The 15,924-nt window shown below is 42.0% G+C and overlaps 3 protein-coding genes across 6 annotated transcripts in view; all 3 read left to right on the top strand.

Moving 5' to 3' along the window:
- Positions 1 to 15,924, top strand: part of LOC144525680 (galactose-specific lectin nattectin-like) — a 50,289-nt gene that overhangs the window by 24,325 nt on the left and 10,040 nt on the right. The window lies entirely within an intron of this gene.
- Positions 5,532 to 10,625, top strand: LOC144525683 (ladderlectin-like). 2 transcript variants are annotated; one of them, XM_078262728.1, is made up of 7 exons: positions 5,532 to 5,617; positions 5,853 to 5,906; positions 6,233 to 6,295; positions 6,918 to 7,007; positions 8,795 to 8,929; positions 9,705 to 9,816; positions 9,898 to 10,625. In XM_078262728.1, exons 3-7 carry the CDS (start codon positions 6,233 to 6,235, stop codon positions 9,960 to 9,962), a joined length of 465 nt encoding a protein of 154 aa, XP_078118854.1. In that variant the 5' UTR covers positions 5,532 to 5,617; positions 5,853 to 5,906; the 3' UTR covers positions 9,963 to 10,625. The 2 variants fall into 2 exon arrangements, with proteins under 2 accessions (XP_078118854.1, XP_078118855.1); XM_078262729.1 differs by lacking the exon at positions 5,532 to 5,617 and having other exon boundaries at positions 5,823 to 5,906.
- The window catches only part of LOC144525677 (ubiquitin-conjugating enzyme E2 G2-like), a 7,560-nt gene continuing 5,463 nt past the window's right edge, over positions 13,828 to 15,924 (top strand). The window contains exons 1-2 of the mRNA XM_078262710.1: positions 13,828 to 13,989; positions 15,637 to 15,672. Coding sequence (XP_078118836.1) covers positions 13,947 to 13,989; positions 15,637 to 15,672 — 79 coding nt within the window. The 5' untranslated portion in view covers positions 13,828 to 13,946. The remainder of the gene's footprint in view (positions 13,990 to 15,636; positions 15,673 to 15,924) is intronic.

The raw sequence follows: 15,924 nt of genomic DNA, 5'->3' as shown, positions 1-15,924 counted from the left end.
AACACCGCCGCCATCTTGGAACGGGGGTCTGTAGGTTGCGCTCATAGATATATACTGACAAGTAGCTAACTCTGCTATCTCCGCCTGTACTTAGAACGCATAGATATATATACTGATGCCGGACTTTTGTGCTGCTTATTGTGGCAGTACGTGGCAATTTAGCATTTCCAACAACGCCACATGGGATAGGCCCTGTTGGGAATTTGTAAGGTACAGATTCAATTATTGGCAAATTATCAAAGATGTTTTATCAATATTAATAAAGTTATGAATATGGTATTAATAACTTTACCAAATTGACAAACAATCAAAACGGGGCACCACCCTGAACTTCAGGGGCCAATAAACAAACTGTGAAACAGTCTCATTAGGTGAGTCCCTTTAAAATACAGATCTTAATTAACTTGGTTAGTTTATCTGGTGCAACCCTTCTGTTCCCGGGATGATGTGCAGCTCTTCTGAACCTGGGCTGACGTGCAGCCGCCCAGAACCTCCGCTGACGTGCAGCCACCTAAAACCTCCGCTGACGTGCAGCTTTCCAAAACCTCTGCTGTCGCCCAGCCGTCCAGAGTCTCAGCTGTCGCCCAGCCGTCCAGAGTCTCAGCTGTTGCCCAGCCTTCTAGAGTCTGCGCTGACCAGTCTTCTAGAGCCTCAGTTGACCAGTCTCCCAGGGCCTCAGCTGACCAGTCTCCCAGGGCCTTCGTTGACTGCGGCCCCAGAGACTGTGCCGTTGCCCGGCACTTCAGAGACTTTGCCGTTGCCCGACACCTCAGAGACGGTGCTGTGGCCTGACACCTCAGAGACTATGCCCTTCCCCGGTACCCCTGAGACTCCTTGAGACTGCCCCAGTGACTTTGCCCTTGTCCTGTCCCCCTGAGACCTTGCCTTTGTTTTCAGTCAAACCCACTCGTGCCCTGTCGGCACCCCTGTCAACCTCTGTCCCGTTGCCTGTTTGGTGGTCTCCAGCCCATCTGACCCGTTGCCTGTCTCCAGCCCATCTGACCCGTCGCCTATCTCCAGCCCAGCTGACTCGTTGCCTGTCTTCAGCCCAGCTGCCCCTTCTCCTGCTCGGTCTGCCTGTCCTCCTGAGGGGTTTCGCCTTTGCCGCAGACCTGCTTGGCCTTCAGAAGGGATTCGCCTTCACGAATGGCCTCCAGAGGGGTTTTGCCTTCGCGGACGGCCTCCCGAGGGGATTCGCCTTCACCGCCGGTCTTCTGATGGGTTTCACCTTCGCCTCCGGCTTTGTGATGGGTTTCACCTTCGCAGCCGGCCTTCAGAGGGGTTTCGCCTTCGCCTCCGGCTTTGTGATGGTTTCTCCTTCGCGGACGGCCTCCCGAGGGGATTCGCCTGTGCAATAATTCCACACTCCATCTCCACCGGGGCCTGTGATATCTCAGCCGTAGCTGAGTGACGAAAGGCAGAATTATGGCTTCGCTTGGACAGTAATTGAACTTCTCCACTGCGGGAAGTAAAAGCTACAGTTCAACACAGTTTCAACACAACAAAAATATCTGGATCAGAGATACATTCACAGCCAAACAGATTAATAACCAAAGCGTGCAGCAATAGCACCGTATTAATCAGATCACATTAATGGTAACACAAATAGCAACAATAAAAAATGACTCATTAATAATACACCCTGTTCTAATCTGCCCAGAACACTATTAAGCCTCTTACTTTTGGATGTGTAGTTCACTTAGTTTGTTGGGCGGATCCTCCGCTGAACAGAAAGCAAGTTAAAAACACTGGCCCGTGATTTAACGAACAGAAAACTCCCTCCGGCAGCTGGATTCGGAGCCCTGTTCAGAGTCGAGTGTAGGAGAAGCGACGTCCTCCTTTACTTGGAAAACAGGATAATTTACCCTCTGCAGATTCGGTGAGAGACGGAAAATCTCATTCACCAGGACCCCCCTTTAGTACCACGAAGATAGTCATCCTTTCAGTAATGAAGGCAACTAGTGGAAAGACCAAGTTTTCCCTGTGTCAGAAGGTTTTATAGTCTCAGGCCCCATGCTGTGTTTGGGGTCCCCTGGTCCAATGGAAATCCAGGACCTACTGGCGTTTTGGCCATTTTGTGCAGTAACACCTACGTGTGACTTGCTGGCTCCTGCTCTAACATGGGGACTTCCCCACTATTGTCTAATGAGACATGTGCTTTCCTTTGTTTCAAAGGTGGATCATGCTTGGAATTTTACGTGTAGGCAGAAAATCTCTTTGTCTGTGAAGACACGTTTCCCTTTGAGATCTCTGTTTAATATCAGGTTTAATTCTCCTTTAACTGATGGTTCCAACACCCCGGTCTCGTGGGGGAAAGTCCTGTGTTGTTTGACCCATCCACCCAAAAACCCTCAAAGTGCTTCTTTTATTATTGTCTATGTGTGTGTTGAATCCACCTTCTTTCATCTCAGTTGGCAAACCACTCAAACCAGTCATGTGTTCAGCAAGGACACATATATGAGTTTTGTCTGGCCAACACGGATACGATATCCATGTTTGAACACACCAACACTGATATGATATCTGTGTTGGTGTGTTTGAACATCAAAGCTGCCAAACAAAACTCACATTGAGGACAAGTTGGTATTGTTACAATTACAGACTGTAAGTGTGTCCTGGCAAAGTTTTTATGTCTTTGTTTTCTTGTTTTTAGCTCTATGTCTAAGTCCGTGCATGCACAAAATTAGACATAGAGCTAAAACAAGTAGCACAGGTTTGTACTTGTGGTCAGATATCCAAGTCTTTTTCAGATTCAATTAGCTCAAATGTCCCACTTGTTTCTGTTGTATCTGCAGGTGGCTGAAGCAGGAAGGAGGGTCCGGTGAACCAAGAGGTCTGCGCCAGTGGCTGGAGGAATATGTTGGGGTGCATATGACTGTGCATGTACATTCATACTCCCATCCAACCAGGTAAGTGTGGGGCAGGTAAATGCATATTGTCAGCTTTCTAAGACTTTGGCTTGTTGTTGCCAAGTTTTGAAAACGGGTGGATGCCATGTTACAAAACAACGATGAGAAAGGAGAACAAATATTCTGAAGGTTAATTTGTCATTGGGCATATTCACTGGTACGTTCAATTTTAACCTTTTCTGATTCAGATTTGCTATCTTTATCCTGTATCCCACTTCATCCTATATCCTACGAAACTAGGTGACCGCCGGCTGGTCATGTGACGCCAACTACAGACCTCCATCACAGCTCAGTCAGGTCAGCAGTAGTTGGTGAAAGTTTTTAGCTACTACAGAGCTCTGCTATGTTGGAAATGGTGCTCAGCATGGTGCTCAGCATGGTGCTCAGCATGGTGCTCAGCATGGTGTTCCAGTAGTTGGTGGTTCAGTTAACCCGATGAAAGGGGACTGTGAGCCGGTTACAGAGCACCGCAAGCTCCCAGTCGTTTCGGCAGACATTACAAAAAGTGAACGATGTGTGGCGACAACAGTTAAGTTTAGGCGCCAAAACAGCTAGTTAAGTTTAGGAAAAAGATTGTTGTTGGGATTAAAACACAGTGAACATGCTTTTTCTGGGTGAAAGGTTTTGTTTTCCCGGGACAGTCCTGTTTTATGACCCATCCAACCACCATGGACCAGAGATGGGGACTCGAGTTCAAGTTTCTGACTCCAGTCACACTTAAGTCACACACAGTGACTTCAGACTTCAGAGCCTCGTGAACAATCTTTATTTTTAGGAAACGTCTGATGAGCTGAATGTTATTCCTCTCTTCTTCGATGGTCCTGCGATTATGAATCCCTTGTGCCCCTTCTCCTCTCCTCTTTTTGTAATACCGTTTGGGAGAGGTGAGTTATTTATTTCTTGTATTATTTTGTTCCCTTCCCTACGTATCGATTTCAACATCCTAATGTCAATACATGACTATGTTGTTTAACAAGTTTGTAGAGTTAGTGTAACTAGCGTAAATTTGTGGCAGACAAAGTTAACTTCCGTTTTGTATATGTGTTAATGTGTGTATTTGTTAGGATAATTATTTATCAAAGAATGGACAAAATCACTGGAGTTATCTTAAAAGCTTGTTTACTTGCAAGTAGAGTCAGTTTACAGCACTCACAGTATAAGTACAGAAAATGACTGTGTCTTTTTGAAGGAGTTGGGAGTCAAGATAGTTATTTGGTTCATACAATCAGTAGCTTTTCTCCTTATCTCCGGTCATGCCTGGCATCTCCTCCACATTATGGGCACTGTCCTTAGGATACAGCCTGTGCTCTTTGCAAGGTCACTCAGCTTTCATGATTAACCTATGAAAGACAGAAATCCTAAAACAGCAGTTTGGATACAAATGGTTTAACAGAGAGAATAAATTGATATCATCATAAAGAGATCCTGTGTCACGGTGGGATTAATGCAATAAACACAACGCAGAAGTCCACCAGTTAAACACACATTGTTCATTACATCCAGGCACCGTCATACACCACTGACTAAACCTGTTTGAGTCATGACTCGCTCGGATCTTTCACCCATGTCTTTAAATTAACTCATGAGTCGCAAGTCTCTAGTATCATTAACTCGGATCACTTGAGTCCTACTACAATTCAATCTAAAATGATAACAGCGCCACACACAAACCTCTTGCAACATTAGCTACTACTAGTCCTAGCCATCTTAGCTGCCAAAAGGCTTTATAACTTACAATTTCGTAGGCAACCACAACTCGTCAAATCAAGCGACTGAGTGAGCAAAGAGACAGTCCGAGACAGCTTATAAGAACTTCCCGACCCGCAGACTCATTGCGAGACATTGCAAGCTGGCAGACCATGGGACTCATGAGTCCTCGAGTCAGTTGCGCGAATCAGCCAGCTACATTGTCATCAATGGATCTGTAGAGCGAGTGAAGTCTCTCCTCGAGTCAGGGTGAAAAGCAACTCCACAACAAAAGCCATCCTTTCACTTCTGAAATAACATACAATGTTCTGCACGTAGCCTAAACCTACTGTAGGTTTGGTGTATAAATGTAGTATATTAAAATGCAATTAGGTCGAGAAGACAGTCCGAAACATTGCAAGCTTGCCTCGCAGAACATGAGTGAACAGCACTTGAGTGAAACAGTCACGCGAATCAGCCGACTACGTTGTCATGAGAGGATCTGTAGCAGACGAGCAAGTAAAGTCTCTCCTCGAGTCAGGGTGAAAAGCAAATCCACAACAAAAGCCATTCTTTCATTTCTGAAATAACATGCTTATAGGTTATAGGTTTGGTGTTTAGATGTAGCATATCAAAATTAGGTCGATCGATTAAAAAAAAAAAAAATGTATTCACTGCGGGCATTTTTTCCGTTTTGCTTAGGCTAAACTAAGTTAAGACAATAAATAAACAGTCTCAAGGCTCAAAATGATTTCTTTCCCGTGACTAAATGGCTCTCCTGTGACTCAAGTGACTCACACAACCCGGATCAGTTTAGTGAGTGACTCAGAATAACTCACATCCTTAAAAGCAATTGGCCTACCACTGACCATGACTTTAACACCCTGTTAAATATCAAGTCTCTACCTGCGTCATTACATGAACGGTCAATCATAACTAAGACCACTCCCCTCTAAGGTATATAAGGGCCTGTGACTTTCTTTTCCCTCCAAACCAAACCAGACAGAACAAAGAGTATTGATGTGAGTTTAATGGACATTTTCACTTTGTATTGTCATCATTATCATTGAAAGAAAGGTTTGCCTAAAAAATGTATGAATGTTGTTTATGCTAGATTGCAGAGTTTATTCCTGTTGAGTAAAGATATAAATAAGTGCAGATTGTGGATGCATTAATGATGTAAATCAGGTGAAGTTTGACCTTATTTGTTATTATTGAGTGTTTAATGCTATTCAGGTCTGTGACATTTTCTTTCAGTGACAGTCATCAGCTTGTTCTCCTCTGTGTCAGCCAATCACCATCTCAGCAAAGGTATTTATATTTCAATTTATTATCACAATTTCATCTATTTTTACTTCTAATAATAACTAATCCTGTCTTTATCGTGAAGACATTTTGGGGGGATGGAATGAGTCCCAAGTGCAGAAGTTATAGTTTCTCAGGGTCTTTATCACGAGTGAGGGGACAACGTAGCGGGAGATTGGCCGGAGAATCGGCGCAGCGGGGGTGGTATTACATTCACTTTACCGCACCGTTGTGATAAGAAATGAGAGCTGGGCCAGAAGGCAAAGCTCTCATTCATTGTCTGCCATTTCCTTGTCTGCCGTTTGTTGACATTGTTTAACTTCTTTCCACAGATGGCGTCAGTCTTTCCGTTTGCTTTGTTGCTCTGTTTGTCCAGCGGACTGTTGAGTGCATATGTAAGTACACTCTTAAGAAATAAATCACTAAAATAACAGATGAAGTTCTGGAAGGACACCCTGGATTTTGTCTTGTAACTGAAAAAGGAAATTTGGTGTGTAGCTACAGTAAAATACATTTTCTGTTATTATAAACAGTTAACAATCTTACTCATGTTGGCCTTGTTCAGCAGATGTTATTGCACATATAGATACAAATGCTCGTATGATGATACTAATTACTCATTAAAACTGCTGCTGATAATCTCAGCTTTCCATTTTTGTTAATAATAGTTGCACTCATAAATGTGCATTAAAAATTGTGAGCTAATAAAAACCTGTGCAACAGGGACCATATTCATATAACATCTAAAGCTAAATGTAGCTCTTAATTGGCTAAGTTAAATGGTGATTAACACTAAACAGTAGAAACCCTCCCCAACCATGAAGGTCATTGGCTGTCAAAGTATTGTGTAACTTATAATACATTTTTGTGATCACAGTGAAAATAAAACCTACTGCTCTGATTGTAGTCTTGCATTGCCAGCTCTATCTCCACAGCGCTGCGGAGGAACTATGCCGTAATGATCAGTTGTCGATATATAGACTAGTCTGATTGTTTTTGGCTTATTTGTTCATACAGGGTGCAGCTTCCTGCCCTCCTGATTGGACTCAGTTTGGCTCTCGCTGTTTTGCTTTCTACATCCAGACAAAGACCTGGATTGATGCAGAGGTACAGCAGTTCCATCTATCATAACAGATGTATGCTTAATACCAACTTACTTTAATACTTTACTGCAGTAAAACTACTAATACCACACTGTAAAAATACTCTGTTAGAGTAAAAGTCCTGAATTAAAAGTATGTCAGTATCATCAAGAAAATGTAGCTAGTTAAAGTATTAATACCAGTAACTAAGTAGCCTGTATTTACTTTTAGTGTAATATAGTATTACAGTGTGGTATTAGTAGTTTTACTGAAGTACAGTAAATGATCTGAATACTTCTTCCACCACTGATTAAACGTATAAAAATGTTCCCTGTGACGGCAAAACTGAGATCTGTTAAAGGAGGATTCCAGCCAATTTTTACGTTAATCTTGATCGTTGTAATTATGTGAATACTGACGATAGAAAAAAACGAGTCGACTCGGTGCAGGCAAACTTGGGTTGCTGAAGCTACGTGTACGAACTTCCACTGAGCTAAAACGGCAGTTGTCGGGGCCAGTTTTAGAGTGCCTTTGTGCCTCTTAACAGACACAAAATGCAATTAAAATGTCTGTGCAACATGAACAGGGCCCTTACGTGACAACAAGATGCGTTTTCAACTCAGAAATGGTTTAATTCACCTGCCCTGTCTCGATCCTGCCGGTAGCTAGCTCGCCCTGCTAGCTGCTAGCTGCCGTCCAGGATGCAGCCATGCTTCTGTGATAATCATCACAAAGCAGTTCCGTGTGTATTTGTTGCTCATCCATTTTGTGTGCGATCGATCTGGTGTTAGTGAGTAGGAGGGTTGGCAGTGGTGACCTGATGGTAGTACCCTTAGATGGGCTAGCAGGCCCGACCGGCATCCTTGCTTCTGCTTTCTCTCCCGTCCCCGCCTTCGTCGCCTCCTGCTCCCGATAACAATCCACTGAGTACCCGGTGGCCTAGCTATGTCCTCCAGAGGACAGGTCATGCCTTCGTGACGAAAACTTGAAGTTTATTCACCCTCAAAAATAGGTAATTGAGCACTGTAGTGGTTATGACCATATTGGTGACTATGTAACTACATGGTAACGGGCCAAATGATGTCTGTGGCTTGCACAGTGATAGAATTAGAGAAGGCTAGCTGTGGTCTCGTGATGAAGTCCCATGGGGATTCAGTTGTAGCAGGAAAAGGTAAACAGCTCAGATCTGCACACTACTGTTGTTTTAGGGGGGAATAAACTTCAACATGTGACATGACCTGTTCTGTGGAGGACATAGCCAGACCACTGGGCGCTCAGTGGATGGTTGTCGGGATGATTATCACAGAAGCCTGGCTGAACACACTCATCCTGGACGGCAGCTAGCAGCTAGCCGCTACCAGGGCGAGCTAGCTACCGGCAGGATCGAGACAGGGTCGGTGACTTTAGTTGAAAATGCATCTTGTTGTCACGTAATGGCCCTGTTCCTGTTGCACAGACATTTTAATTGCATTTTGTGTCTGTTAAGAGGCACATGTCATGTGTCAAGTTTCCTAAAGTCGCTTTCTTCTTTTCCATTCTTCCCGCGTGTCACGGAACCGTAAGCCCACCCACGACCTTTTTCTTAACTTTAAGGGGCCGTGTTCATTTCACGGAATTCTGTGAGATCAGGTTGGCTCAGTGGATGCTCATAGACGTAGCTGCAGCAACTCAAGTTTGCCAGCACTGATTTGGGTCGGGGGGGGGGTTTACGTACAAATTGGCCAGAATTCTCCTTTAACAGATCTCAGTATAATGTGATTATGTTTTTGTTTCTTTCTAAACGTTTTAAACTGATTATATTGTCTCCATTAGACCTTCTGCCAGACCGCTGGTGGGCATCTGGCTTCCATCCACTCAGATGAGGAAAATACATTCCTCAAAGACTACATTAACCAAGTGACCGGTACAAACACACAGGCCTGGATCGGAGGCAGTGACGCAGTGCAGGTGAGACTTTAATCATCACACAGGAAGTGATGTCACTCGCCTCTCAGCCTGTTCTCATGAACCATTCGTACATATACGTGTGAAGAGTTAATCACTGTAATCTGTATGTATTCCACGTATTTATTACTGTCAGCAGCACATTGACTGCTGCTGTATGACAGCGTGAAGATCCTCGTAGGGAGGAGGTCAGGGGGATGTTTGGCTCCTAAAAACACAGGACTTTCACCAGGAAACAGGTGTTCATGTCCTGAAGACGTTAAGGAGAAAACACAAGACTTTCACCAGGAAACAGGTGTTCATGTCCTGAAGAAGTTAAGGAGAAAACACAAGACTTTCACCAGGAAACAGGTGTTCATGTCCTGAAGAAGTTAAGGAGAAAACACAAGACTTTCACCAGGAAACAGGTGTTCATGTCCTGGAGTGTTTTAATCCAAACCACCTAGTCGTTTTGGTTTTTCTAAACTGTACTGTCGTCGCTGCATGACACTTACTTTTTGTCTCAACTGTAACTCTGAAATGACCGTCACTTCACGGTGCTCTGTACCCGGCTCACAGTCACCCTTTCTCCTGGAGTGTTTTAATCCAACCACGTTTTTTACGTTTATGTTTAGACACCAAAACGAGTCGTAAGTTTCCATCTTACAAACCCGTTCCTGAGAATGCGTTGAGTCTCATGAGTTGTTGTAGAAAATAAGAAGTCTTTTGGACGCAATGAGTATTACAACAACAAGAACTCTTGATTTCACTTTGACTTTAAACAATCTTTCTCCGCCAGGTGTTTACGTGGTTGTGGACTGATGGATCCAATTTCGACTACACAAGCTGGACTGCGGGGCAGCCTGACGACGCCGGTGGAAAGGAGAAATGTCTTCAGATGAACTGGAATGGTAAAAAAAACATTTAAAACATCTTATTGTATGTTGCACTTTTAAATATAAAAGTTAAATGGTTGGAAACTCTCTCTACAGATAACTGGAACGACTTGAGTTGTAACAACCCACTTTCTTTCGTGTGCTCCAAGACCAGCATATAACTAAGGCACCATCATGATGCCTCTACAGCTCATCTATAATCTCTATCATTGATTCATTTTCAGTTTGTTCGGCAGACAGAAAGATATGAACAGCGCCCACTCATCTGATAAAATATTAACACACTAATTAGATTTCTCTCTGAGTTATTGTTCAGATGGATATAACTCATGCGTGTACGCTAAATGTGAAGTTCCCTCAAGCAGATGTTAGCTTAGCTTAGCATAAAGACTGGAAACAGGGGGAAACAGCTAGTTTAGCTTAGCATAAAGACTGGAAACAGGGGGAAACAGCTAGTTTAGCTTAGCATAAAGACTGGAAACAGGGGGAAACAGCTAGCTTAGCTTAGCATAAAGACTGGAAACAGCTAGCCTGACTCCGTCCAAAGGTAAACCTACCAGATATGAGTGGTGATGATCTTTTTATCCAAAATGTCCAGATAGAAAATAAAAGTGTATATTTTGTCAGACCGTTCTGTGATACAAGAGGAGAATAAAACTGTAATAACACGTCATAATAACTATTAATAATTCATATAGTCCACTGGTTTAATGAACTGGTTACTTTTTATTCTTAAAACTGATGTGTTGTGTTCTTTATTCATCTGATTTCCTTTACTATATAATCAACTAAGCATTCAAAAATAAAAGACATATTGTCACAAAGACAGTGTCTGATCCTGACTTATTGATTAGTGTCAAATTATTATATTCTTGTGAGTATTTCATTATATTAAAAGAATAAAAAAATACAAAATACAAATAAACTCATTGATGAATAGATTAAATAATAAGATATTGTTTATTTTAAAGTGTAAGACCACATGAATGTCCTACGGGATAATAAAGTTTACTTTGACTTTTTAAAGAACGTATGAGATACACACAGCTTAATGCCTGACTAGATATATGTACGATCATCTTGCAACACGGCTGGAACTCAGAGCCTTTGACACCGTTGGCAGGTGCTGATCTGAGGAAGCTATTATCTGAGTGATGACACAAATGGCCTCCCAACATTTAGTAGACAAGGGGCCAGGACTGCATGAAAATGCTGAATTTGTGTACTGTGTATAGACAACATAGAGATGCCTGTAATGTTTTTTTTCACAAAGATCAATTAGTGACAAACTGATGGTTAAAGATGCTCTGTTTTGCATTGACTGCAGTAGCGTAGATGAGGACACAATCCTCCCCACTGTCGCACCAAATGCTTGCTCTTGGGAAATTGATTGGTCTTTATACATTATAGTGTAATCTGGACCTACTCTATGTGTAAAGAGTCCTGAGATAACTGTCAATTTAAGAACGTTACCCTTCTCAGATAACATTAATTTTTTAAAGATAACGTTCTGAAATGTTGCACACTAAATCTACAGTCACCTCAGGATTTTGTGTTTTTTTTCATGAACATCAAAGATTTAGTTTCTAAGAAGTTGCAGTATTTGTTTACACTACCGTATGCAGTAACACTTTTTAATGCACTGTGGGCTCATTTTTTTTATATTTCTAAACTTCTAATGAACATTTTCAACTGTTAACAATGAATATGACTGCTTGCAGTTACTGAAAGGTAACTTAACTCTTACGTACAATGAAAATATGTTCAGCAGATCTTCATCGCTGGCATAAAAGAACTGAATAAATAGAACAGAGTTAAGTAAACAGAACACAGACAAAGGCAACTAGAACAATATGAATACATGCAAAATATCTACATCATATCTTAAATAGTAAAGCACATGTTTAAAAACCTTTAAAACAGTGGTTAATGTAAGTCAGCAGCATGAAACAGATTGTACAAAACAGGCAGTGCCTACAGCTCTGGGGATAGAAGCTGTTTTTCAGCTCATTTGTTTTACATTTTATAGCTTTGTACCTTCTCTCGGAAGGGAGGGGTGAGAGCTGGCATTGTCCAGAGTGGGATGGGTCCTTTATTATACAGCTGGCTTTCTTTTTCAGTCGGCCAGTGTAGATGTCCTGCAGATGGTGGTAGTGAGGACCCGCTGTAGATGCCGCTGATCTTCCTTAGTGCAGCTTCTGTACTACCCCGTGCGGTAACACTTTACTTGAAGGTATCGACATAATCGTGACATGACACTGTCATGAACGTGTCATAAACGTTCATGACTTCTGTCATTAAGTGTCATTCCATTTTTGTCATGACAAGTTGACATTGTTTGGGTTGTCTTGATTATGACAACTTGACATTAATCAAAGTGACATTACCAGAGGATTTCTTTGTCATGACAACTTGACATAAACAGAAAACCCACCTCTTTTTGTATTCATAATGACATGTTGACATGATTATTATAAGTAGATGTGCAAGGTTAGAGACCAGTTCTAGCACTTGGTCAGATAGATGTGTGACAGGATATTTCACAAAACTGGCTCTCATGACACTATGTCTAAAAAAGTGCCATCGCACACCAAATTACCTTCCTAACACATTATCATGTGATGTAAAAATCTTTGTTAAGGCTTGTTTTGTAACACGATGACCAAGCTCAACACTCACACTCAGGAATTAAACAAGAAAGCAGTTTAATGAATTAACATCAACAGGCTTTCACTTAAAAAACATTGTACAGAAACAGTTACATTAAAATAGGTATATACGACTAATAGGTATATACGACTAATAGGTATATACGAATACATTCTCTGAAGTGGTACCATTTTGATGTCATTAAGATATCATGAAGGAGAAGTCTCAGGTGTCATTGCACACCAAATCTTTGTCAAGACAATGGGACAAGTTCATGTTTTGCTGACATTACCTTTGCCACTGTAGTATCTAATTGACTCCATTGTCTTTGTTATATACATATGGTTCCATTTGGCTAAAACAAATGGTTAGAGGACACAGTGACTTTACTGGAACAAATGGGGACCACTGACTGATTGGCCCCAGAAACGGACTGACCTACCCCCATCACAACGTCTCATGTTACACACACATATTCATTCTGCTCTTATAACACTGCAATATATTTCGTCTCCTGCCTGTGCCCCACCTGTCTACACTTTTCTGCTTTTTTTTTTGCACTTCTACTTGGACGCAAACTGCATTTTGTTGTCTTTGTACTTGTACTCTGCACAATGACAATAAAGTTGACTCTAATCTAATCAAGTCAGTATATAGTATATCTATGGTCTGCATTCTGATCGATGCCCCCTGGTGGCCACAACCTTTTAAAGACCAGCCAAAACATACAGTCCTTCCCAATCACCAAAACACATTCAGTATACAAACCCAGTGTATATATCATTGTCAACAGCATATATCACATGTTGAAAAATATACTTTTCATACATCTGAGGCCCATCAGGCCATATGCAAAGGTCAATAATATGTCTTGTTGGCAGATTGAACTAATCCGTGTCATAAGTCACCGTTTATACTCAACAGGACTTTCCCTATTACTTATCCTATCACTGAACTGCCACGTTTAGCACAAGTTCACCTAAAGTACAGCCACTGCCACGTCGCAAGTTCATTCAGAGTACAAGCACATACACACAGACACAAATTCAAAAGTTATATCTGCACATTAGTTTCATTGGGTAAATGCATTAGTTCATTTTCCATTACAGTTAGGGGGCTCTCTATGGTGGCACCATACAGGTTCACCAGCAGCTGCAGTGGGACTGTTTAAGCTTTCTAAGGAAGTCTTTGCTGGGCCTTCTTCACCTGGCAGAAATGTGATGATGAATGATGGAGGCTCGCATTGCTAGAGGCAAAAACAGTAACTCATAATGGACGCTAACTCATAGGGTTACATTGCAGCCCCCGTTTCTGCTGCAATTGTTGCTGCAGTTGGTCAGCAGGGGGCGCTGTGAGCTCACACTCACACACAAACAACAGGAAATGCTGGATGGATCAGCTGTGGTGACGACAGGTTAAAGAAAAGTAACACATCCATGAGTAACGTTACAACTCGGAGCTGAATTTTATTTTCTGTTTTCCGTTAAAGCACCGCGATGGCCGGCACCGCGCTGAAGAGACTCATGGCCGAGTATAAACGTGAGTGAACGTGACACCTTCAGCCTTAAGCCAACGGGACAACTTATAACGTTAGCACGCTAAGCTAAGAGTCGTGCGAGCGCCTGTTGTCCACCTGCACCAAACTCCATCCAATAATCCGCTGATTTAGTGGTTCCTTTGCTCCTCGGCAGTGTCGCTCATGTATTTCAACATAGATTAAACGTGTAATAAAGAGGTATAAATGTACCTTAAGTTCGGCATTATGTTCATACACCCAGTAGCATTAACAGCGGTAAAATAACACATTATATAAGTTGTTTTTGTAGCTCTCCAGAATCTTCCTCGTAGACGGGTATTACGCAATTTTTAAAACTGGCGACCTAGTTCCGAAACTCATGTTAATTTAACACAAACAGAGAGAAGTTAAGATGTTAGTTTCTGTGCCGAAATAAAGATTATTCCTCTAAAACGTGCGAGGAAACGTTAGAGTTACAGCGATCATGTTGACTGTTTGTTACACTCTGATAATCTTATTTTCGACAGTATTGTGAATGAAGTTTGGTGCACCTGGAGAATACTGCGGCTAGCCTTACCTTAGTGTGGTACTAATATGTCGTCATGTTGTAACAGATTGGTTATATATATATATATATATATATATATATATATATATATATATAGGTAATATAACATTAATACTACTGTGGTTGTGATGTCATTGTGTGTTTGTTAGCTTGTAGTATACGGTTAGCATGTTAGCACAGATGCTAATGTTTACACTCCTGTTTGCAGAACCTGACACCAGCAAGTATTCAGATCCTTTACTTAGCTAAGTCAAAGTAGGCTACTAATACCACATCGTAAAAATACTCTCTTACAGTAAAAGTACTGCAATGGAAATGTTACTTCAGTAAAAGTCTAAGTATTATCAGGAAAATGTACTAAAGTATTAAAAGTGTGAACTCTCCTAACATTAATCGTGGCGACCTCCTGGATTTAACTATTGCGCTACGACAACAATTAATTATTCGAGGAATCTGAAAACACAAACAGTTACATTCCAACACTGCATGAAGCTAACGTGTGTGTGTGTGTGTGTGTGTGTGTGTATGTATATGTCTGTGTGTCTGTCTGTCTGTCTGTGTGTGTATATCTCTGTCTGTCTGTGTGTGTGTGTGTGTGTGTGTGTGTCTGTCTGTCTGTGTGTGTGTGTGTGTGTGTGTCTCTATCTGTCTGTGTGTGTGTCTGTCTGTGTGTGTGTGTGTGTGTATATCTGTGTGTGTGTGTGTGTGTGTGTGTGTGTCTGTCTGTGTGTGTGTGTCTGTCTGTCTGTGTGTGTGTGTGTGTGTCTCTATCTGTCTGTGTGTGTGTGTGTGTGTGTATCTCTGTCTGTCTGTGTGTGTGTGTGTGTGTGTGTCTGTCTGTCTGTCTGTGTGTGTGTATATCTCTGTCTGTGTGTGTGTGTGTATCTCTGTCTGTGTGTGTGCTGTCTGTCTGTGTGTATGTCTCTGTCTGTGTGTGTGTGTGTGTCTGTGTGTGTGTGTGTGTGTGTGTGTGTCTATCTGTCTGTCTGTGTGTGTGTGTGTGTGTGTCTGTGTGTGTGTGTGTGTGTGTGTGTGTGTGTGTGTGTGTGTATATATCTCTGTCTGTGTGTGTCTGTCTGTGTGTGTGTCTCTCTGTTTTCAGAGCTGACCCTGAACCCACCGGAGGGAATTGTTGCAGGTGAGACTTCCCGAGCTTTTCATGTGTGTTTAATGGAGAAATTACGTATTAGAGATAGAGAGACAGAGATAGATAGATACTTTATTCGTGAGCCAGCATATCTCCACCAGACTCCATGTAAATAATCAGGACTTTTAGCGTGTATAGAGCCAGCATATTTCCACCAGACTCCATGTAAATAATCAGGACTTTTAGCGTGTATAGAGCCAGCATATTTCCACCAGACTCCATGTAAATAATCAGGACTTTTAG

This window comes from Sander vitreus, chromosome 11 (genome assembly GCF_031162955.1).
Source record: "Sander vitreus isolate 19-12246 chromosome 11, sanVit1, whole genome shotgun sequence".
Classification (NCBI taxonomy): Eukaryota; Metazoa; Chordata; class Actinopteri; order Perciformes; family Percidae; genus Sander; species Sander vitreus.
The sequence above is the reverse complement of the archived record's forward strand: the minus strand, read 5'-3'. Positions and strand labels throughout refer to the sequence as shown.